This window comes from Gopherus flavomarginatus, chromosome 2 (assembly GCF_025201925.1).
Source record: "Gopherus flavomarginatus isolate rGopFla2 chromosome 2, rGopFla2.mat.asm, whole genome shotgun sequence".
In the NCBI taxonomy this organism is placed as follows: domain Eukaryota; kingdom Metazoa; phylum Chordata; order Testudines; family Testudinidae; genus Gopherus; species Gopherus flavomarginatus.
The window spans coordinates 7959041-7983829 of record NC_066618.1 but is presented as its reverse complement, the minus strand read 5'-3'; the positions used below and the strand labels follow the sequence as shown (position 1 = coordinate 7983829).

Here is a 24789-nt window from a genome sequence, read left to right as displayed (position 1 = left end):
GGGTGGTGTGTAATTTTTCGCAGGTTACTGGGTGGGGGCTCAAGTCATTTCTGTGTTATATCAATGGAAAGGAGCCCCTAGATATTGAATCCAGCCCTGGTTGCTGCTGGCATCACTTGGCAGAAGAGTTACAATACTGTTGCAAATTCTCGCTACTTTACTTTAGAGTGTAACACCGACAGACCTCTGGATCGAACCTGGGACCTCTGGAGCTAAATGTATGAGTCTCTACTGCATGAGCATAAAAGCCACATGGTCCTTAGCGAAGGCTGTCACAAACTCATTAATCTCTAAGTGATCTCAGTGCCACTAGGTGGGACAGAGCACCACACCCAGACAATGTGTGGGTTACAATAGAACTCTCTGCAGAGAGACCACAATGTCCTACTCCAAAAGCCCTCACCTCGCCTCTATTTCTATATCTAAAGAGAACCACTTCTAGCTATATAGAGCCTATGACATGCACCTGAGCAGTCTGGAATCCCTCCGGTGGAGCACCCTGCTTCACCCTATAAACCTAGTAATCTCTCTGCCAAATCCAGATTATCCTCTGACCTGGTCCCATCTGAAAGTGAGCAGGGCAAAGCTGCCACAAACCCATAATGGAGTGTTGAATGCTCCCACTGATCTATTTTTTTACATTTGTCAGTGGCAGTTCGGTAATACGCAATCTTTCCTGTGTGAAGGGGAGTCACTTTATGGCAACTGAGCACCCCTGGCATGATTTAAGCCAGTCTGTGCCTCGAATACAGGTTAGCCTGCTTGACATGGGGGAAATCATGGGGTTGTGTGGTGATTGTGGCATGAGTGATGGCCACCACCCTTTTGAACGTTGGGTATTGTAACACATCTAGAGTCTAGCCTGCCTGGTCCCGGTGAATTTTGCAGTGTGTGGAACTGGGGGTTTCAGTAGGTGCCATAACCCTCCCCCATTCATATGGGATGGGGATGGCCCTGTGTCAAGATGTCTAGCTCTGTGTGGGCTGCAATAAATGAGGGCGGGGGTGATGAGGTTCACCCACCATAAGAGCATCTCTTGGCTAGGCATGACACAGCAGCTTTCATGCTGTGTGGTGCCTCCTGCTGATGGCCACTCTACTGTGCTGGTCTCAGCCCCATAATTCAGTGATCTCTTCACAGCCCAGCCCTCTGGCTAGGTCATACATGGTCTCAGTGACGAGCTGCCAAGATATTAACAACCGGTTCCCTCCTCCTTCTCACCCCACAAGGGGGTCATGCCCCCCCCTTGGGACTCCTGCCCCATCCAACCCCCCACGTTCCTTGACCGCCCCCCGAGACCCGTGTACCATCCACCCCCTTCCTTGTCCCCTGACTGCCCCCTGCCACCCCATCCAACCACCCCTTCTCTCATTCCTGATGTCCCCCCCGGGACCCTGCCCCCATTCAATTCCCCTGTTCCCTGCCCTCTGACTGCCCCGACACTAATCTGCTCCCCTGCCTTCTATCTAACACCCACTCCCTGCCCCCTTACCGTGCCTCCTGGGGGCCGGGCCCGAGCTGCTCAGCCAGGGCTGGGCTGGACTGGACCGCTTGGCCAGGATCAGAGCCACTCGGGCAGAGCCGGGGCATTCGGCCTGCCGGGGCCAGAGCTGCGCCACCAGCCGGGGCTGGAGCCAGGCCCAGGGTGTTCAGCTGGCCGGGGCCCAGGATTGGGGTCAGGGCCCAGGCCGGAGCCACGTGGCGCCTGGAGTCCTCCTCGCGCCCCTGCCCCAGCTCACCTGCGGGAAGCCGCTGCTTCCTTCTCATCCCTACTAGGCTTCTCACACGAACAGCTGATTCACGGGAAGCCAGGGAAGGGGAGGAGAAGCCGGGGAAGCATTCAGGGGAGGAGGCAGAGGCGGAGTGAGGTGAGCTGGGGCTGGTGGAAGGGCAGGGGGCTGCTGGAGTTTTTGTTAAATTTAAAAGCCCTTTTCGAACCAGTTGTTCCTCACGGGACAACCAGTTCTAAAATGGCTTCTAAGTTTAACAGCCAGTTCCTGCGAACTGATGAAAACCGACTTCAGCTCACCGCTGCATGGTCCCCACTTCCAGAATATCAGTTTCTCAGGACCAACCATATGGAGGGCACCTCCAACAGTCCTGTGTAACTTCCCAGTGGCTGGTAGGGGAATCACAGGCCCGCCCTCTACACTGGGTGCCAGCCCAGGGACCCTATAACCAGCAGCCAACCCCTACAGTCTCCTTCCTCACTGCTGTTTCCCTGGGCTTCTGCCTTCTCAGGCGTTCTTTCCTCACAATTCCTCTGGGGTTGACCCTCCTTCCAGGGCTCATTCTTCTCCCCTCCCCCCTCCCCGAGTTTCCTCCTTCCCACGTGGTCTCTCTGACAGCAGACTGGTCTCCCTGAAGCCTTCTCCTGCTACTACAGCTTCAGGGAGACTAGTAACTTTATCTTGATAGCAGGGGACCTAGGAACCATTTCTGTCTTCACCAGCTTGTGTAATTTCAAGCCAGGTCACTTAACCTGTCTGTGCCTCAGTTTAACTGTAAAATGGATAGTGTCTACATGGTGGGTGGCGGAGGGGAGGGCGTGCATGCATACAAGACTTAGGAGAGACTTCTTTTCAAATGTGGCAGTGCCTTTGGTAATGGGCTGGCTACTGTGTAAGTCGCTCTCCTCCCTGCTCAACTATGTCTTGGATATTTATAACGAATAATAACCCACAAAAACTCATGCTCCAATACTACTTAGTCTAGAAGGTGCAACAGGACTCTGTCACTTTTCACATATACCTAGTTCGTTGTTTTCTTGAGCTCATGTGCTTCTGGAGCAGAAAGTCTTGTTCCTATTCCCCACTGTAACCATTTAACTGCAAGTGGTTCTGCTGTGCAACACAGTCATGACCATGAAGCTCTTGCTGACCTCAGATTTGTTGTATGTAGATTACTTAATGATGATGGCTTTGACTTGTTCCTCTGCTGGTTTTGGAGGCTGAGGACCTTCACAGATGCTCCCCCACAAACTTTCTTTCCCTCCTCCTTCCTCTGACTCAGTCATAGGCCTGGTCTAAACTTAGAAATTTCTAACCATTATACCTCTGCTGGTATGAGTGGTTTTTTTGTTTATTTTTAACTAACATACTTATGCCAGTATAAGCCCTACTGTAGATAGTTTATACCGTATAAAAGTGTCTTTGTCAGCATAGTGTGTTTCTTAGGGAACTGGAGTGAGCTATACCAGCAGAAGCGGCCCCCCCCCCTTTTTTTTTAATGCCTGTATTAAACTGCATCTGCACTTGGAGGGTTTGCTGGAATGGCTACACCCAGCAAAAGTTTTCACGTGTAGACAAAGTCCTAGCCCCACACAGGATGAGAGCTGCAGGTTGAGTTCTGATCTGTCCTGTGTCGTCTCATTTCTCTGCCATGGAAAGAGATTGTTCTGTTCTGTTCTGTTCTATTCTCCAGTATTTCTCCTCATGTTGTATAAATGGAGTAATGCTTTTGACATGACTTAATCCCTTCAGTCCAGTCCCTTGGAGATACTTTGTGGCAGGACTGCTTTGCTGGACACAGTTAACACCATCCTCTTTCTCTTCCTTCTTAGGTTTTAAGGAGACAGCCTTCCTTTATGCCATTTCCTCGGCCGGGCTCACCCACGCCATGGCCAAGGCCTGCAGTGCTGGGCGCATGGAGCGTTGCACCTGCGACGAGGCCCCCGATCTAGAAAACAGAGAGGCCTGGCAGTGGGGAGGCTGTGGTGACAACCTCAAGTACAGCAACAAGTTTGTCAAGGAGTTCCTAGGGAAGAAATCCAACAAAGACCTGCGAGCCAGGGTGGACTTTCACAATAACCTTGTGGGCATGAAGGTGAGAGAGTGCTCCTTCCAGCTGCCCGATCTGGGTCATGTGGAAATCGGCTCTTGGGGGAATGAAGGGGTGGTCTGGATTAATTCACTTTGCCTTTCACCTCCCTAGAGTTGGGTCTGAACTGGAATCGGAGGAAGTCTCCCTCCCCATCTTCTGGACTTGATAACATCTGGCTATCTCTTGATGTTAATACCATGGCCACTGCCAGTGTGCATGAGCGCCTCCCCTCAGGGGGAACAGAATTGCACGGTGGTGTTATTAGGACTAAGATACCCCCTGCAGGGCTCTTGTGAGAAGCTTCCCACCTTCTGCAACAAGGGAGATTTTAGCTTAGCTATTAGGCTAAGCTCTCTATAAACTCTGGAATAGGCTTCCAAGGGAAGGTGTGGAATCACCGTCAATGGAGGGTTTTTAACAACAGTTTGGACAAACCTGTCGGGGATTGTCTAGGTTTACTTGGTCCTGCCTCATAGAAGGGGCTGGACTCGGCTCCTTGAGGTCCCTTCCAGCCCTACATTTCTATAATTAAGCATGTAGCTTAACGTGGCCAGGATAGTTTGCCCCACCATCATTCAGGGATAACTGAAGATGTAGACAAGAGGCTGTTGTGTTTGACCTGGTGTTGTTCACTCTGGCTGGCGAAGCAATGCTACCTGTGTTTTGGCCACAATAAGAGCCAAATTGTGCTAAAACCTGGTGGCTGAACCGATTGGTGTGGTGGCTGTAGATGTTTTCAGGTAGAATAAGGAGCGTTCTCTGTAACCTGTTTTTTTCCGTGCATCCATCTTGTCACTTGTATGCAGAGCTGAGCATTAATTCCCAGGGATAACAAGGAGTGCTAGATGTGCATGTTGAGGGAAGTATGGGAACCCTCTGCTTTGGCAGCCTCTCTATTGACATTCCCCTCTGTGAAGGTAGCAGGATGAAGGGTTAATCAATCCAGTTCAAGGTCACATTTCTTGGCAACCTCCTTTTTATCTCTTCCTAAAGAAACTGGAAGTGGCTTTTTGTGCTCCTGATTCTCCAACCACTGACTAGCACTGAAAGCTAAATAGATAGCTGTGAGGGGAAGGTGGCTTGAAAAGCAGTTGACATCTTGACTTTCAACTAAACCAGTTTAAACGGGATAGTCCTCCTATGTATTTCAAAATAGGGAACTCTTCATCTGAATTAGCGCAAACCAACCTGAGACACTGCAATAAAGCTTCCTTTTAATATCTAAGGTACATGTAGGATCTGTTACTGTAGTATCTGAGCATCTCCCAGTCTTTAATGTAGCTATCACCTCACAACACTTGTATGAGGTGTTATGCCCATTTTACAGATTGGAAAGCCGGTGACTTGCCCAGGGTCACGTAGGAAGTCTATGGCTGAGCAGGAATTCAACTTCAGTCTCCAAGTCCCAGGCTAGGGCCCTAAACACTGGGCCACAACTGTTCACACTAGGGGTTGCCCTGGCTTAAAGGCATCAGTTTAGTTAAACCAGTGTAGACCAGATGGATCAGTGCTGTGCACCATAACGCCTGCTTTGGGTTGGCTTGGGGTGGGCAAGAAGACTTCTTCCTCCAATAGCTTGCCTTAGGAGGTAGACCACCAAAAATTGTGCTGCACCTTTAACAGATTGTTTCAGTGCTAGTCCATGCTGGGGAGTGGGGGTGGAGAGCTTCTGGGTAGGGCTTTCTCCACTTCTCAGCAGCATGGATTGCCCCCTCCCACCCCGCACGTTACTCCCCAGTCCTGGCAGAATGTATAATGAGTGCCCCGAGATACAGCAGAAGGGAACTGGGCTGGCAACAAACTCTAGCCTCTTTCCAGTCAACAGAGCAACTTCTCCATGGACAGAAGCTATCAAACGCACCATGTAGCTCTAGGTGGCATTATTCTGTCACTCCATTTAAAAAAACAAAAATCCTAGTTTGTCTCTTGGTAGAAGTTCTGACTTCACTTTTTGACACCCTCGATGAGTCGACTAAGTTCCCGCAAATGCTGAACTCATCACTGAGCCGGTTTTGCCCGTTCGGCCTCGCAAAGTGCTTCCCATATGACCTCAATTGCTAATGAAAAGGCAAGCTTGTCTGGCATGAGGATGAGGTAATTAGACTTCAGACCTCTCCAGCATCCTCTTTTATTGTGAAGTATGAGCTCTGAATAGCCCACTTATTAAAAAAGCAATTTCCCTTCCTCTGCCAAATCTACTCAAGCTCACTCAGCTGTTCTCCCCACCCACCACCCCCCACCGAAAGAAGTCAACTCAGTAAAGCTCTATGGCTGGCAGCGAAGTGGAAGCTGCTCAGTTCTATTACAAAGTGAGGCTGGACGCTCTTCCACCACCCTCTTCACTCCCTCTTTTGCAACCCATTAATGAAAAGTCAGAATGTTAGAGCACTCAATTAGTTCCTCTGAGCTTGAGTAAGTGATGTTTTAATTAAATTTTGTCCATGTTTCTCAGCAAAGTATCATTAAACATGACTTTGCAACTCTCTCTCTGGAGCACTGCTAAATTCCTGTAATCCCACAAAGGCCTGACCTTTTTCCTGAGGCATGTTTGGTCAAGCATGCCTTACCAGTCTGAGGGGCACTACTAGAGGGGATGCAGCTAGCCGAGGAGGACCATTGTTCCCAGCCTCCTCTCCCTGCCTCCCAATGAGCTGAAGGGTGCAGGACTGTGTGTGATGATCAGCTGCCTGTGCTTTGAATGTGGTGCATTCGAAGGCCTGTTCCACCAGGGAGGATGAGGGTGTAGAGAGCAAAGGAGGCAGAAGAAATAGCAAAGCAGTGAATTCTCCCTGACCAGTCTCTTTAGACAATAAATCTATAAGAACTTGTTCCCCCTCATGCAGTAATTTTAAGTTTTCCTCAATTTATTTTGGAGTAAACTGAAAGGCCAGTTGAGGGGTTTTGGCCTGGTGAGATTATATATGACTAGTAAAGGCTTGTTTCCCAAGCCAGCCACTGTAAGGCTATAAAATGGATCCAGCTTATTTCAGGTCTCTGCATCACTTCCCCCCCCCACCCCAGCTCATGTTTGTAAGGGCAGGAATGGGTGGGAGAATCCTACTAGAGCAGTGGCTCTCAAACTGTGGGGCATATCCCCTAGGGGTCATGGAAGGAACTGGAGTGGGGGGGGGCAGGTGGGCGGCAAGAGATCAGGGCAGGAGTACCACCCTGGCCTCAGCCCCTAGCCACGGTTCAGTTCCTGGCCCCAGCCCAGCCAAGCCCACTTGTGGCCCCAGCCTTGGCCCAGTTACCCGTGTCCATGCAGACCCACCCCAAAGAGCTGTGGCCCTGTTCCTGGGGGGTGCACAATCAGTGTAAGGGTGGGGGTGCATGACCATGAGAAGTTTGGGGGACTGTTGTACTAGAGGAAGCAGTTTTAGCAGCAGGTCACCATTTCTCCTTGAGGCCCACAGGGTTCATCAGACCCCAGTTGGTAACAACTAAGGATAGCTGTGCTTTGGCTTTCAGCATGAGGGGTGTGGGTGGGCCCCATTGTAACTGCCAAAAAAGAGGAATTGGGTCAGTATCAGAAGGGAGCTCTAGGACTGAATGGTTGGGCTAGTCAGCTCTCCTGCGCCTGGAGGTGCCCTCTCCATATCAGGCATGCGGTGAAAGTCTAGCCTGTCCCTCTATGGGGTACTGTCCCCGGCCCCAATCACTGGAGCATCTATCTGATCAGACTGCATTTTGAGGGGGCAAAGTGCTAATGTCCCCATCTGTAAGATAACTGAGGCGGAGAGACTAAATGACCTATCGAAGGTCACATAGGACATCTGATAGAACCAGGGCTCCCACAACCCAGATCGCTGCATAATCCTTTTTTTCTACCTGTCTGTATTCCCTGCAGACAAGGAGATTTCATCTCCAGAGCTCTCAGGCAGGGCTTCTAATGCTAAACACACACAAGGATATGTAATGCCTTGACTTGTTGAAAGCAGGGATCATGAGACACGAGCATGTTGCATATCCAAATCTTTAGGGGTACATATGGCTGCAAATTGTACCTGCATTTTTCCATCCACAACAAATCGCTCATGCAAAATACTGGCAGCTGGAGGGCTAATTACCTGACCTATATCTACAAATCAAACTGCTAGCAAGGCAACTGCAGGCAGAAAGATACAAGCACACATTTTCTTTTTTCCAGGTTCAGATTTGCCTTGCAAAAAACATTCTGAAAAGGAAGGCCTGAAAATGAACTTGCCACTGGAATTCTTTCCAAGTTATCCCATCAGGAAAAGTACTTAGCTCTTACATAGCGCTTTTCCTCTTCAGAAGTGCTTACAAAAGTTAACCAAACCAGGAAGAATCTTGAAGCTAAACTTTCCCTGCAAAACACAGCTTTAAAGCTGGGTTGCGTTCTTCTAAGTCTCAAATTGAATGTGTTTGGATTTTTGTTTTTTAAAAAAGGGGGGGGGGACGGATGCAGTTATTATTTCTAGAATGACCATCTAAAGGGAGTTCTGTACTGTTAGCTTGTACTGCTTGGATTTTCCTTTCCCTGCTCTGAACACAAGTCTGAATCTGCACCTGGAAAAAAGTGAGGAGCAGGTTATTGATCTGAGTTAAGGGAGCTGCAGGATGGGCTCGAAGAATAAAACTGTCTATGAATTCCCATGACTGTGTGTCTAGCTCCTGAGTTTAGACAATTCCAGGAACTGGCTTAAAAGCACTGAACGGTTGATTGCCCAGTGGGGGGTGAATGGGGATCTGTGCTCACTGTTTCAGCTAAAACTGAGTGTGTTTGCAGAGTGTCCCAAACTGATTTATTTAATTTTTTTAGACTGGGCTTTAGCTGGCTACCAAGCACAGGCTACAGTTGCTGCTGTTGTGGGGAAGGATTATGGTGCTGCACTGCATAGTGATGCTCTGCTGTGATCCCTCTCCCCGAGTATGTTGGAAGTGGGGGTCCTCCAGTGCTGGCTAATCAGTTTGGCTTTGCTCTGTTCACAGAGCAACAGAGATGCTCCAAAGTCTTGAAATGTTGTACCCTAATCAACTTCTCGTGCATCCTTGAAGGAGATTAAGTGAGACACCGAGTTGATACTGGCAAGTGACCCGCAACCACACACTGCAGAGGAAGGCAAAAGTCCCAGGGCCACTCCAGTCTGAGCTGGGAGAAAATTCCTCCCTGATCCCACATAGGGTGATCAGTTAGACCCTGAGCATGTGGGCAAGAACCAGCCAGCCAAGCACTGGAGAGAGAGAATGCTCTGCCACCTCTGCCCTGCCCAGTGTCCCATTTCCAGCTGTGACTATCTCTGATTTAGAGGAAGGAGATAAAGCTCTATTAAACTTCTTTTTGTCTCTTCTCCCCACCCCACCAAACAAGTAAATCCAGTGGTGTTGAAGGCAGCATGGTCAAGTGGGTGAAGCAAAGGCCTTGGCCTAGAGCGGCTGGGCTTCTGTTCCTGGTTTTGCTCTGACCTGCTGTGTGAACTTGCATCACCATAGTGTCACAGCTGAAATATTTCTGATGTAAAAGGACCCCAGTGATAGATGCAAGATCAGAGTAAGTCTGTGTGCGGGATGGGGGCAAAGTGGATGACTCAGGGCTCCCCAGGGTTTCCGCTTGACTAGCTAGTATGTATGAAGCATTCTCCAGCACCACACAGACCTGTCCACCAGCAGATGCTCTCTCCTGGCCACCTCTCACAGTGTGGCGAGACCTCTAACCAATGGTTTTCCATAGAAGGCTTCCATGAGCAGCTGAATTGTGACTGATGGCAGTGAGGGAGGGTGGCTGCAGGAGGAAGCTCACTAGGATTTTCACTGTAGCCACCTTCTAAGATTCTTGAGTCTTCACAAACCCCAGAAGAGGAGTTTTTATGGAGAGCTCAGTATGTGTCCCTGTTATGCGCCGGCAGTGTAAATGCACCGTTCTGGAACAGAGGAACTGGTGTGCTCGTTAAAAGCAGGGGAGTGGAAACTTGATGCTCACTTCCACCCTGCGCCAGGGCTGAGTAGTTCTGGCTGTGGGTAACCGTGGGGCTGGCAGGGAGATCAGGACAGTGTTGCCAGGTTTGTCTGGTGGTTTTAAGACTTATGGCTCATAAACTGCCATGTTCCTTCTCCAACAGCCCCCACCCCCATCAAACAAAAAACCTCACCCAGACATCATAAATCTCCTCCCACCTTTGGGCACTGCAGTGAAGGCTTGCAGCCTGTGTACAGTACTTTGCACTTGCCTGTTCTCTAGGGGGCACCCTGGAGTCTTGCATTTCCTCAAGTGCCACTGGCAGAGAGATGAGCCAAGGTGGTCAAATTTGCAGTATCAGACAGGCTGGACAGAGTGTCATAACAAGCATTTTTGAAATGGCTCTAAATACAGCTGGCATGGCCACCTTCTTATACAGGATCCTAGGCAGCAGCCGAGTCAACAGTGAGATGCTGCCGGAGGTCGATCGTTTCACACACTGGGTAGCTTGCCGGAGCACTAGGGAGTGGGTTGTAGGAGCGAGGAGGAGAACCAGCAGCCTCAGGAGTTTGATCCAGGAGCACGAAGTGACTGCAGTGCGGACCTTATGAAGTCTCTCTTGTTGGCTTTGCCTGGCACTCTGGTGGTCTGGGCATGAAGTCAGGCATAAGGACGTGTTTCAGTTTTCACTGGGGGAGTGGGATGCAGGGGGAGAACCAGTTTGTGACTGCAGTAGAGCAAGCATAGGGTCTCTTACTGTTTTGAAATGTGTTCTGTGCGCTCTTGTCTAACATTGTGGGATTTCTTGCAGAGTTGGCTAGACAGTTTGGCACATAGCGTGTAACAGCTTCTAACCAAGCTGGCCCAGCTGAGCACTGTAAGCAGTAACACATCGCTCTCTGTAACCCGTCACTTGTTTGAATGCTACTGTGTATTATTGGATTGCATTTGAGAAGGTCTTGGCTGTCACAGGAATGAAGTGTGACTGTTAGCTGGGGTTTACTTAAGGCCGTATGATGCAGAGCATCTTTCTAAAAATGACTGTGTAATATCGGGATTGGGCTGGGCCCCAGCTCCCAAGTCCATGACCTATTGCAAATTTGCAAGTGGTGCTTGGGATTCATGCTGCCAAATAACTAAGAACCCATTGGTGGGGGAAATGGATTTGAGCCAGTCATCTGCTGTTGTGGGACTGGAACGTAGGCTGACACCATAATGGGCGGGAGGGGAGCGTGAAGATGGATTTCAAGATACTGAATAAAGCCAGATGGCCCAAAGGAAGAGTGCTCCACAGTGGTACCTTTACGAGAGGGAGCTTATAAAACACTGTTCTGCTTTGCTATTTTAAGGGATGGTTATAGCTTGTCCGTTTAGAGAGACTGTTTTTACCCTAACGGAAAATGTGGCATTGGCGTTATTGCCCTCTGGGTGTGGGGAAGAACTAGAACTATATAAAAACATAATATTACAATCCAGGAAAAGTACAGGCTGCCCACGACTGTCCAATTAAGGTGCCCACTTGGTTTTCCCAGCAGCCACAAAGAAGTTGCAGGGCTCAACCCCTCTGTGGAGAAGGGTGGGTGAAGGAGCAGGTTTAGTGAGCCCTTTCTAAGGTGGATGGGCTCCAATAATAGGAAGCCTCTCTGGGACAGTTTGGTAAATAATGCCTTCAAATTGGCCCAAATCCTCCGCTTGTGTAAATCAGTCAGTGGAGCAATGGCACTTTGTTCCAGCTGAGAACTTGGCCCTTATTCTTCTCTCCTTGCGTTCACCTAGCACCCAGCCGCCTCCTGGCATCCTCCGTTAAACCAGGCCACTCATGCAGCAGCACCTGCATCTTGCCATCTTCCCCCCCACCCCCATCTCCTATGAAAACACATTCCTTCCATTGCCCAACCCCTACTCCTTCTGAGCTCTGAATTATTTTGACGTGCAGGAAGTAAGAAGAACCCATGTACAAATTAAAGCTGTAACAGGAACACCCTAGTTTGACAGGTGTGCATACACCTTGGAAATAGTGTCAAGTATCAGAGGGGTAGCCGTGTTAGTCTGGATCTGTAAAAGCAGCAAAGAATCCTGTGGCACCTTATAGACTAACAGACATTTTGGAGCATGAGCATGCATCTGAGGAAATGGGTATTCACCCACGAAAGCTCATGCTCCAAAATGTCTGATAGTCTATAAGGTGCCACAGGATTCTTTGCTACCTTGGAAATAGATCCTTTCTGTCTTTCCCCTCCCTCCCAGCCCTGCTTAGAAATCATATTCTGCATCTGATATCTCCGTTCTCTGACCTCTGCCTTTCTGTTGCAACGGAATGTGATGGTGGAAGATTGGGACACTAGAGTAAAGAAATAAAATAAAACTTTCCTCCAGGCCAAACGCTACCCTTGCTCCCCTACAGGAGTCAGTAGGCTTAAACAAGGGAAGAATCTGACACGAAACCCCCTATGCAAAAGTGTCCATTTTGGTTTCAATTTGCAGGGCTTCTAGAATCACAGACTATCAGGGCTGGAAGGGACCTCAGGAAGTCATCTAGTCCAACCCCCTGCTCAAAGCAGGACCAATTCCCAACTAAATCTAAGCCTCCTTCTCCTTCCCACCCCCAACTTTAAGTTTGAAGGACTCAGGTGGAACTGCCCCTCCCTTGTGGGGATTGAAATCATGCAATTGTGGCCTCTTTCGAAAGCAGTTGGTTTCCCCTTCTCCCCTAGGGTTGTGACCCACTGGGTGGAGCAGTGGACTCCAACTGAGGAGACCTGGGTTGTTCCTGGCTCTGCCAATGGCCTGCTGAGCGACTTGGATAAGTAATTTCACGTCTCTGCCCCAGTTTCTCCATCTCTACAGTGGGGATGATGATGATGATGATCCTGACCTTTTGGTCACGATTGTATAGACTCGCGCTCTAACTTACTGTGTGGGACAAGGTGCCAAGATTTGCCCAACTAGCATGCCCTGGAGGGGAGTGGGAGATGAAAGGGAGACCAAAAAGGACAAAAGAGGCAAGGCAAGTCACTGGTGCACTGAAGTCTTCAGCAGACCTGCATGGCAAGCTCATGGCCCTGCCACTCAGTCATAGACCCTTTGCAAACTAGTGGCCTTTGATTCTTGGCCTCACTGGCCGTCGCGCTCTGGGTCAGATCCTACTCCTGGAAGGGCCAGAAGAGCTTAAACTGTGGTTTTACTCTGGAGTGGAGGCCAAACACCGTATAGGCCAGTGTTTCTCTAATGCGGCCACCAGGGGCTTTTCTTCTGGCCACAGCTGAGGCTGTGATTGGGAGGGCTAGGGAGGGCAAAGTGGTTTCCTCTTTCTCCCTCCCCCTGCTTTCCTGCCTTAGTGTTGGTTTCTGGGGCTGCCAGGAGGGGTTGCCCCTGCTCCCCCGGAGTCACCTGAGGCACAGCGCTGGTGGAGCAGGCAGCTAGTGAGTCCCCCACTTTTCCAGGGGCAGTGGGGTTCAGGCTTTGGGTTTCTGCTCAGGAGCGGCAGGACAGTGGGCTCTGGCTTTGGGCTCTGGCTGCAGAATTTGGGCTCTGGCCTCAGGGCTTCAGGCTCCAGCTCTCGCTCATTCCCCCACCCCATCTCCCCTGGCCCTCCCCCAGGGCTTAATTTGTCCCCAGGCTTGCCAGGGCTGAATAAGTCTGCTTTGAGAAGTGATACTTGTATGTTTGCTAATATCACTTCTCAAAGCAGACTTACTGGTGAGCAATAAATAAAATACAATGATTTTGATGTGTGTACTTGATTTTTTTTTTCCCTAAAGCTAATTTAATGTTTTTAGGAGAGAAAGGGAGGGAGTGACCACCAGGCAGAGTTGGTGGCCACACTCTGAGCCAAAAAAATTGTCCTGAGAACCCCTGGTATAGGCCGTGTGTATCCTGCATCCCACTGAGATCTATAGTGGGCCTCTCTGTGCTATGGGATAGGAATGGAGGTTCTCATCACGATGGCTCTTTCCACATGACCACAATGTGCATAGAGAACAAGTAGCTGACTCCATTAATATGTCTCTTATATGAAGCCACCGGCTTCTGGATTAAAGGCAAGGCCTTTGTTCCTACCCTACTCAACTTCCTCATAGTTCCCGCTATTTGGGATCACTCAGACTGAGGCTTGGACCCATTGGCCTCTTACACCAAGTGGATTTTGAGAACACCATTGAGGTCTGTGGAGTACCATATGCTGTGTAATTGGGAGGGACTCTGACCTGCACAGGTAACGACATAGCCCGGTGACACATGCAGAATTGCTTCTGAAGGTTCTAGGTTTTTCACGACATGGTTCTTGCCTGTAGCATTGGCTATGGGAATTAACAACCCCATGTGCTGACTAGGGCTGGGTGGAACCTTTTTTGCACTGCAAATTGCTGATTTGGGTTGACCGAAACATTTTGCCAATTGGTGTCTCTTTTGGAAAATCCCTTCGGGAAAGGGGGCAGGTTCAGAAATCTTGAAATGGTTCATTTAGTCCTTTCTACAACCCAGCCCAGTGGTTAACAGTTTCGAATTCTGACTACAGAGTGGGGATTCAAATTGGGTCTTGCATCCCACGTGAATGCCTTACCCAAGAACCCAGTGGTTATGGGGATGGGGGACATCCCCTGTGAATCTAGCCCTTTGCTTCCTTCCCCCCAGTTTTTGGTTTCAGCTTGACTTGAAGCAAACTTTAACTGTCAGTGAACCAAAAAATCAGTTATTCCCCCAACTCTGTGGCTGACAGCGAGATCATTGTGTTCACATAAACGAATGTATTCCATCCTTTCCCATCTGAACCTCTCCTTTTCAAGAGGCAAGAACAAAGGGACGTCCTGCAGTTTCATAGCAAATTACGGCATGGTTCATTAAGCCTGCACTTGGCCTGTAAGCAGTGATACTTTGTTGAGAACATATGCGCTCATGACCTCTTGCTGTAAGTTTTGGCACCTCTTTGGATGAGCTGTCGACCTCTAAAATAGGATCACGAACTGAAAGGAACCCTCTGACGTTAGTTGTATGCAAAGGTGTTCTGTTGACGCACTCACCTGACTGTTGTCTTTATGCTATCGGCATCTGCTCGCTCAAGTCTGAACTGCTCAGCTGTGTTTCCATAGGTGCTGCCTGCTAATGCAGGTTTCTGTGCACTCAAGTGATGAGGACCCTATCCTTCTGGAGTAGGAAGGTTGTGGCAGAGGCAGAATTCCAGTCGTGAAGTTTTGAGTGGCCTCAGCATGGAGCATAATGAGAAGGCTACAGATTTTACATCTCATGCTTCAAAACACAGTAACTCGTTCTCCGTATGCTCGTCCTGAGAACAGGACACTGCACTAGGTCTTAAATCCCTCCAGAACCTCGTGCCTACCAGTAGGACAGAGTGTGTAGTATGGTCTGAAACCTAATGAGCCGCTTCTCTGGTGTTCCCAGATGCTGCCAATCTGGGCTGTCTGTCTCAAAGTGGGCATTGTCGCACTAAAATTACTGTAAATGACGCATCTGAAATTGGCACTGTAGGCTCAAACTCTTTTTTGAAGTGTAGCCCTCAACTCCTGTAGGTGCTCCCCCTCTATTCACGATTGCTTATCTGCCTGTGATTAGATGGTAGAAAGTGATTTAGCTGTCTCTAATGCAATGTAGTTACTGGAAATGGAGGAAAGCCTGCACAATGTGACCATCAAGTGATGTGCAAACCACTGGTGATCTGTGGACCACCACTGTAGAAAAACTGAACTCTGACCCAACAGAGGGCTACTAGAGGTACGAATCTAAGACTTGTAACAAAGGATTACATTTAACTCACCCGAATGAAGAGTCTTAGAAATACTTTTTTTGCTTAGCCATTGGTAGCTTCTGGTAACTTACCTCGGAAGGGTGAATGGTAACAATAAGCAAGGTGAACATTATATTAACCATAAACACAGGAATGATTCCACTGCAATATACAACTCCTGATTCATCCCAGCTTCAAAAATCTACTTGTGCAAATATAACACAATAATATAACAATAAACTCCAGGTTAGTACCGCAGGATCGCTAACCACTTCAGATATTCATTGCAACTCCCCTGGGAGACCAGGGAAACAGAGATACAGAAGTTAAATGACTTGGCTAAAATCAGTGAGAGAGAGCCAGGAAAAGAACTGTTCCTGCTCTAGCCAGGAGATCAGTTTTTGCATTGCCTTGATTTCCTGATTTCACAGGGTAGACTGTCTGTTTGTTTGCTCTGTGGTTAAATTTCTCCTGCTCCCATAAGTGCCTCTCTTAGGCTTTGTTCTTCTAATTGCAGGTCATCAAAGCTGGTGTGGAGACTACTTGTAAGTGCCATGGTGTGTCCGGATCCTGCACTGTCCGAACTTGTTGGCGGCAGCTCTCTCCGTTCCATGAGATCGGCAAGCAGCTGAAGCAGAAATATGAGACGTCACTCAAAGTGGGCAGCACCACGAATGAGGCCACGGGGGAAGGGGACATCTCGCCACCCAAGAAATCCACCTCTGGCCACAGCGATCAAATCCCAAGGACTACAGATCTTGTCTATATTGACGATTCCCCTAGTTTCTGCCTGGTGAGCAGGTATTCGCCTGGGACTTCAGGAAGGAAATGTTACAAGGACAAGAACTGCGAGAGCATTTGCTGTGGCAGAGGTCACAACACACAGAGCAGGGTGGTCACACGGCCGTGCCAGTGCCAGGTTCGCTGGTGCTGCTACGTAGAGTGCAAGCAGTGTACTCAAAGAGAAGAAGTTTATACCTGCAAAGACTAATGCATGCTCTATCTAATGGAGATCCTTGGTGGTGGGAGATTGATCTATGAGAACTACACATGGAGACAAACAGGGTTTGACTGACATTCTAGGATCTGAAAGCTATGTTGAGACATAAGCACTTTGTAGGGTACAGGTGACCCAGCTGTGTTGCTTTTTTTTGTTTTTGTTTTGGTTTTTTTTCTGTAGACTGAATTTTAACCATGAGGTCCAATCGTGTGGAAATAAGTGCCTGTCACATTAGGGTTAGGTACCAGTAGACCCTCACCAAAGCCGTCCATGAACCCGTCAGCTTGATAGATCACTCACTTCTCTTGAGGTTTTGATTATTTCACTCATCCTGACTGTCCAGACAGCCAAGCAAACGAATGAGATAAACTGACTTAGGATCTTTTTTGCCTTGAAACGTTGTGGCTCCCTAAAGATAGGGGGTGGGTTAAGCGTAGAGCACCAATTGTTCCTCTAGTGGAATTTCTGCAGATCTAGCCTAAAAAGCTCTGACAAAGGGCTACCCTCAAATGAGTCTGTTTTGGTTTTTTTTTGGTTTTTTTTTTGTTGTTTTTTTGGATCCATGAACGTAGCTTCAGCAATGTTGGGGTCCCTCCAGCTTGCCATGTTGCAGACAACAAAAAGATTTGGAAGAGTTCAAAGACACCCCTGCCCCCCTTCAGCCTGATTGGACACTCATCTTCACATGTTCGTCAGATGCAGGTTTTTTTTTAGCACGATCACTGTCTTAATTTAAAAAATAAAACCACTAGAAGACCTTTCACTTTTCGTTTTGTATAGGGTTAATTTCTTTCATCTCTTGGTGATTAGAATCACCCTGTGGCAGCTGCTTCAAAAACCCAAATGAGGACTCTTTAGCTTTATCTAGGCTGAATTCAAATATGTATTTTTTTTTTTTGATAGTTGGCATATGACCATATCAATTCCGTTGCCTCTTGGAAGGCAAGGCTGACTTGATGCTCACGTTGAATAGCAGCCATTCTGGACTGGATCGGACCTTTTCAGAGGAAAAGATTTTATTTTACTAGTCAGCATTCCATTTATTCTAGAACATGGCACAAGCTAAATGTAGACCCTAAGACCTTAAGCTTTTTTTAACCACTAGATTGAGAACCATATTTTTAAAGGTAACAAACCATGGGATTCCAAATGCCTAATCAACATATGGTTCTACCCAAGAGTGGACAGAGAAAGAAAAGCCAAATGCAATGGCAGAGAGCTCCAATGCTGTGAACTAATGACAACCGCCATTTTTTTTAAAGAGGATATGTACAATGTAGTACTTGATGTGGCAATGTTCTTTGGTCATATAACACTGCTGGGATCAGAAGCGGCTGGTAAATGCCTTAACAAAGCTTTCTAAGGAAACACTGGAGAGTGGAGGGCTTTTGAGGGCGGGGGGAGGGGAGGGAGCAGTCTTTGTCCAGTAGTAGTAGTGATTGTCGCTAGTTTATAACCCATATCTGGCTTTCAAGGGAGGAAGGCTGACTGGCAAAAAAAAATTTCTTTTCAAGGAAAAGTAGATGGTTGGTTGCATAACGAGCCATATGACCTTCCAAGAGGGACTATCATTGGAGCATCTTCTCAAATAGTAGCCACTAATATTTAAGCTGTTCAGGTGCATCTACTGGGAGAGGATCTCTTTTTTTTTTTTTTTTTTTTTTTTTTTTTTTTTTTCCTAATGAACAGATAACTGCAGTCCAGCCTGGCCTGTTGGCATACTTTCTTCTGGGTGGGTGAGTGGTGGGGTGGGGAAGAGTGTGGGAGGGAAGGTGTTTTTCCCTTTTAAAAAAAATAGCTTTACAATCCTGCAAGGCAAAACACAGTAGTGCTTTTTTTGTACACTTCTGGAGATTGGGTGCACTGGGGAGGGTGATGGGGGCGGGGGGGGAGACAGTTCTGGGGCACCACCTGTCATTTCTGGTGACTCTGCATAGCAAATGCACATCGACGCATTGAATGCAAGGTATAAGGAGGATTCTGCGGCTTCTGCCAGATGCACCAGTTTGAAAGTCGCACACAAGCAGTTTACCTGGTGGTTTGTGTTTTTAAATAGACTGAACAGAAACATATTAGTCAGTGTGGATCTATATGCATAACTATATATAAATATTGAATGAACATTTATTTATTGTAAAGCCTTTCAGAAGGACCTGTGGTTTCAATGTGGTATTATGTCCAATCTCTCTCTCTCTCTCAGATGCAAACTCATTGCAGTAATTTTTTCATATCCTTTTTTTTTCCCAAAGGGGCTTAAACCCGTATCCAAATATACCCTAAACTTGAGAAATTTTAGATCTGAGCTGCTGGGTTCAGACCCCTGTCTACAATCCTAAAAAGCGGGAAAGTTACATGCTGGATTTAATTTATTTTTTTTGTAACTGAGACCTGACTTTTTCCCTCCTTTTTAACCTGTGTATCCATCTGCATTGACCTGTTGGGGGTAACACCATGCTTTCATCAATGCCAGAGGACAATGAGGCCCTATATATGTATGGAGAGGGTGTGGAATTGACACCGAGTTTGGGGGTTGTAGATAGGACGCATCAAATAGGGTAGCTTGCACATGGCGTAGATTTCCAAGCAATGTGTTTGACAATGGCGAGAGAGAGGCTGGGGCAATAAGGCAAACTAAACGATCACAGAGAGGTAAAAGGCAAAGAGTGAATGAACTACTGAGTGAAAGAGCTCTTCTGTGTATTCTAATTCACGCACTGAAGCCTGGATGCTTTCTGTAAGTATTTAAAAACAAATTGTATTTATGTTAATTTGGGTATATTACTTTCCTGTTATATATTGTAAATAGTAAGGTTTATTCTCCTGTGGTTAAGCAAAACTATAAATAATTAAAATAGTAGCGAGGCACATGCATTAAATGTATAGGCAGTGTATAAAATATACTAACACCCTGAAATCAGGAGAACTTGCCTTTTTGACCTAAGGAGGTATAACATACACACTTGTGGTGGTTTTTTTTAAATTCCAGGGTTTTCCAATCTTTGCCTTATTTTTGGAAAACAAATGGATTCGGGGTTATGTAGGGGGGAAATTAGGTCTCTCTCTTGTGGGAAAGTCCTATAGAACTTAATTAGGATGGATCCAGTAGTGTCTTTACAGAAATTCTTCTGAACTCTAAAGAGAATTTAATAGTTCCTAACCCTTCTCTGTAGGTTTTTTTTTTAAATGATCTTATGGAACTTGTCAGAGAATTATATCCCTGCTGCTCTATAGGGTAGCTCAAAAAAAACCTGTATAGGACATAAAGATAAGGTTTTTAGAGTAACCTCTAGAGAATCTATTGGCTTCATCCATACTAAGTTTTACTCTTCCATAAGGGCTGGTTTGCTGTCACTTATGCTAATGCCAGTGTAACTCCATTGCAATGACTCATTGCAATAACTCATTCTATAAAACTGGTATGAGAGCAGAATTGGACCCTGTCTCTGCCATGGTGCCATTTTAAAAGGAAAGCAAAGTTTTTTTTTTAAGCTTTTTTCTTGCTAAAATGGACCCTTGCAGCAGATATAACTGGAGAGGGACGGCAAGGTGTGTGTATGGGCAGCTTTCTGCTTTCCCCTTCCCTTCCCCCTTCCAGTGTTTAAGGGCTGGTTCTCCTTATCTGATCCAGCAAGACGTGGAAGGTAATGGAAGGGTGCAACCATTATTTATATAACGTTATTTTAATTTTTTATCATAGAAGTTAGCCGATGGAAAAATATTTTTTTGAGCTGTGCATTTAGCTGTCAGAAAGATAAAAATATTTTTGTAAACCAGGCAAACTGAAAACGTTTGCTGTTTTATCTTAGATTTTTCTACTAAAAATAAAAAATCCCACACAAATAATTGTTGCACCCATCATCTCTTTACCAAGCTTCTGAACTCTGCGACGGACTTCCATATATTGGATGTGAAGTACAAAACAAATCCTAAATGTTAAAATAGTGTTCTCTTCCGACTTCAGAGGCCTTACCTTGGCAAACCGAGTAGTATTTACCTTAAGGTGATGACGTGTTTGTTCATCTGTTCCTTCCCTCAAACTGAAATGAGAATTTCTGATTGGAGGTGGAGGGAAACAGAAGTTTACAGATGCCCACACCTAAAATTTGTGAACTGAACTTCTAAGATCTGTGCTGTAGTGGGTGGAGTATAATTTCAGGGCCAATACCACTGTCCCTGAAATGAATGAGGCTTTTGCCTACAATTTTTTTTTTTAGTTGGAGCAGCAGTGGTGACTATTTATGAAAGCAGTTGGGGCGGGGAGGGAGAATGAAGCCATGGAAGGGTTTAAACATGCAGGACCCAATTCTGGCCTCCAACATACACACCTCTCACTAATTTCAGTTCAGTAGTTGCTGCATGCATGTGAGGCTGGAATTGTCCATTGCAGCTAAGGCTGCTTGGCAGGCCTCCTTGGAGGCAAAGGATAGCGTCGGGGACCTGTTGTCAAAAGCCATGACTTACCATAGTCAGCTTCTTTGGAAAGGAACATGGATGAGGGAGACTTAACACCTAATATGTCCTCAGCCAGCCATCTACACTCCTTCCTGTAAGAAAATACTGGGAGGGTGATGGCCTGCAAACTTATTTTCATTTGCTCCACTTTTGCCATGGGCATTAGCCATTTCTCCACCTTTTTGCCAAGTATCAGAGTACAAGCTTGATGAGAGAAAAGATGTCTAAAGGGCCATCGCTTGGAAGGGAGCATTTAGAGGTTATTGGTCACTTGCAAACACTACTTTGTAATGCTTGTGAAGTGTTCCCAGGAGAGTTGAGGCTTTTCAGTAGCCCACAGAACAGCTGCAGCCCGAGCAATGCCATTGCTAGCGTCTTTCCCTGCTTGTTCATCTCCAGCAGCTACATAGCTAATGCAGAAAGTCTCATCTCCGTCACCCATTCAGTCCTTGGCTTATGTATGGTGGGTGGCTTTGTAAAATGGGCTTCACCTGTGAGGTGCTGAGTGCCTTCCTCTCTTCTTGATGTCATTGTGAGGTGGAGGATGCTCGGCACCTTGCAGGATTGAGCCTGTAGAGGTCTGTCTGTGAGGACCTAGGCTGAGACAGTAATTTACTTCCATGTAGGTTACCAGATCGCTGAATTGGTGACTGGGTTTAGAGTACAACGTGGGGCTAGATTTGGACCACCTCCCTAGAGGGAAAAGGGTCCATAATACATAACACTTGGACCTCCAGTCACTTCTCAGCGTAACACTAAAGGTTAAAGCTGAAAGAGTATCTTGGATGGGAAGTTGTACAGCTCCAAAGCTTGTAGAGAAGAGTAGAATAGAAATGTAGACAGCACCTTAACTTGAGTGCCATTTTATGCTAGCTCTTATTTTAAAGGGATCATTCTTTCTCTAGAGTTTAAGTGGAAAACCTAAGTTAATGCAATACAGGGAAATACAGTTCAAATGCATTCCCCCACCCTCTGTCTTCAAATGCACACAGCTCAATGTTTCCTGAGAGCCAAGCCTTGAAAAGCCACTTTCTTACCATGACCTGCTCTCCTGTTGTGCATCCTGTATTCATAGGGTTATGCTGGGCTGGCCTCCATTCAGTAATGAGTGTAGAAGCACTTAGTCTCAAGGAGTTGGAGAAATGCACTTAACAGAATTTGCGAAGAGGTATGAACAGGAAGCTGGGTTGCCTGTTGGGTTTATCCCATCCTTGCCAGCTCTCCTGTCTTTTTTTTAATGTAAATGAACCCAACCCGAACTAGCCTTTTCATACTCTGCACATGACCCTCCCTCCTCCACTTCCCATTTTGCTACGGTTCCCTGTGAAGTCTGAATGTGGAGTCTAGGATTTGTTTTGTGCACTTGAGAATGGCATTTCCTTTTGCAAGGGAGATGGGGGACTGAACACTAACATATGAAGGATTAGTATTTTCTTTGAGTTTTTTTAATGTCTTATGGGAGCCTAAGTTATTTTTCTCTACCTCATATGTACAGCTTGTAGGTATAAAATCTGATTCTGAGTGACTGTTGAGAATGTATTTAAGTTATTTAACATCTTTGTATAACAAAAGCCAGAACAAATGAAACAATAAATGTATTTTAAATTATACATGACATCTGTTCCCCTTTCTTTCCTGGGCTGGCTGGTGGCTGATATCATCTCTGCTGGTGCAGTGATGACCTCTTTTGAAAGGATCTGACAAGTGGCCACAACCCATCCTTTGGGGGCAGATTCTGTCCTGTTTCAGGCTGCCCTTGCCATGCAATGGGTGGCCATCAGGGGGAGCTGTTGAAAAGCCATATCAAGGAAGGGGCAGTAGTTACATGGTGCTCCCAGCTCATGTCCGAGCTGCTCTTGGGGCTGGAGGGGTGGGATGGAGTTTATAAGGCCCTACTCCCTTTCTGGAATGATGGGGCTGAGCCAAACATTTTAGTTTAAAAATCAGAGCATGGCTCAGGAAGCACTCTTTTAATCTGGTAGCCCTCAAAGGTATCAATTTATAACGTCAAGGACCACAGGCTGGATGCCCCTCCCCTAGGACATCGGAAGACATAAGGGTCCATTACGGTTTAATTGTGTCCTCCTATCCATTTGAGCTAACCCCAGAGAGTTACGGTTGTGCAGGATTGGACCCTTGGATGACATTAGCTCTGCACATCTGCTTGGACTTCTGTTTATCTCCTGTGCATCTTACCGAAAGTTAAAATACAGCAAAGACTCACACAGGCACATAATCCATACAGTCCCAACCAAGCCCTCACCTGAGATGGTTCCCTCTCATATTTGCTTTTGTCTTGCTCTAAATCCTTCAGCCAAGTGAAGAATGCACAACAATCCCTCACTTTTATTTAGAGAGATGGAGGTGCATAATTGAAACAAATGGCATAAGTCAGCAGAAATAAGAGTATATGTGATCTATGGATTCAATGATAACTTGCAGGAAGACCATGAGAGTAAGTCTGGAGGGCTGGCCACTACCAAAGGTACAGACGTTACAGTAGCTTGGTTCAATAGTACAGGGCAAACTGGAGCTCAAGCAAGAACTTGCAAGCAGAACATAAAAGTTGTGGATTAAATGGAGAGAAGCAAGCAGAGTGATCTGTTGTAGGAGAATGCCTGTCCAGCTGAAAAGTAAGATCTACAAGACTGTAGATAGAATCATACAAGAGTACAGGCCTGAATGCAGGGCACTGAGGAAGAGATGAGAGCAACTTTTGGATCGAGTGGAAATGAAAATGTTTGCAATGAAGGAAATGTTGACAGAGGTACCAATTGCAGAACCTGAGGGAATTTGGGTTTAGATGGTTTGGGCATGTGAAAAGGAGTTTGGAAGAGTATTTTGGAAATGGGTTGTTACCCTCCACTTTTAAATTTGAGAAGGGTTGGAAGATTCAAAACTAGCTGGATAGATGGCATACAAAAGGATTTGATTAGCTGCAGAACTTCCAGGGAATTGCTTCAAGACCGACCGAATGGCGAAGGACTTGAAAAGCTGATCCCATTAAGGCGAGGAAAAGAACTTGTAACTCATCCTGCTGCTGTGTTTGCAGATTATCTGATGGCTGACCACTTTCCCCTTAACATATTTGTCTGTTCGTGGGGTTCCTCAACCAGACTTCTAAAGCTAGCCTGGCACTAAATGCCAACTTCTGAATTTTCCACCCCAATGGGATTTAGGCCTTCAAGAGGAAGATCTCAACCTTTAATGGCTCTGAGACTCATAGGTGCATGAAAGATGACTGTATTCATGGTATTTTCCAGCACAATGCCACCTGGTGAACTGGTTGCTATGAGGTGTTAAAATGGAGATATTAGTTTTGGTGGTATGAACCACAGTCATAAATTGTAGAATATCAAGGTTGGAAGGGACTTGGGAGATCATCTAGTCCAACCCCCTGCTCAAAGCAGGACCAATCCCCAGACAGATTTTTGCCCCAGATCCCTAAACTGCCCCCTCCAAAGACTGAACTCGCAACCCTGGGTTTAGCAGGCCAATGCTCAAACCACTGAGCTATCCCTCCCTCATGGGGACCTAGAGCTTCATCTCCGGTTTGAACCTGCACCCCAATTTTATAGTCTTGTAGCCCAAGCCTGCATCAGCTGACATGGGCTGCCTGCGTGTGTCTAACTGCAGTGTAGATGTGACATGCCCTCAGAAGGCATGTGGACACTATACATTTTGAAAAGCACTTTTAAAAAGAAGTCAGGTTCTCGCCCAGAATTTTCCTCCAAATGCTGTTTTCCTTTCAGACCTGCGGTGTGCAGGGCTTCGTTTGTGGTGATAGAGGTGCTGGCGCTTTAAGCCACTCTTTTAAACTTTCATAACTAATGCCTAAGGCTATGTTTTAGTCACGGG

At 46.8% G+C, this 24789-nt stretch overlaps 1 protein-coding gene across 1 annotated transcript in view; it reads left to right on the top strand.

The window, feature by feature from the left end:
• The window catches only part of WNT9A (Wnt family member 9A), a 64871-nt gene extending 46736 nt beyond the window's left edge, over positions 1 to 18135 (top strand). The window contains exons 3-4 of the mRNA XM_050942748.1: positions 3563 to 3825; positions 15997 to 18135. Coding sequence (XP_050798705.1) covers positions 3563 to 3825; positions 15997 to 16470 — 737 coding nt within the window. The 3' untranslated portion in view covers positions 16471 to 18135. The remainder of the gene's footprint in view (positions 1 to 3562; positions 3826 to 15996) is intronic.
• The last annotated feature ends 6654 nt before the right edge of the window (positions 18136 to 24789 follow it).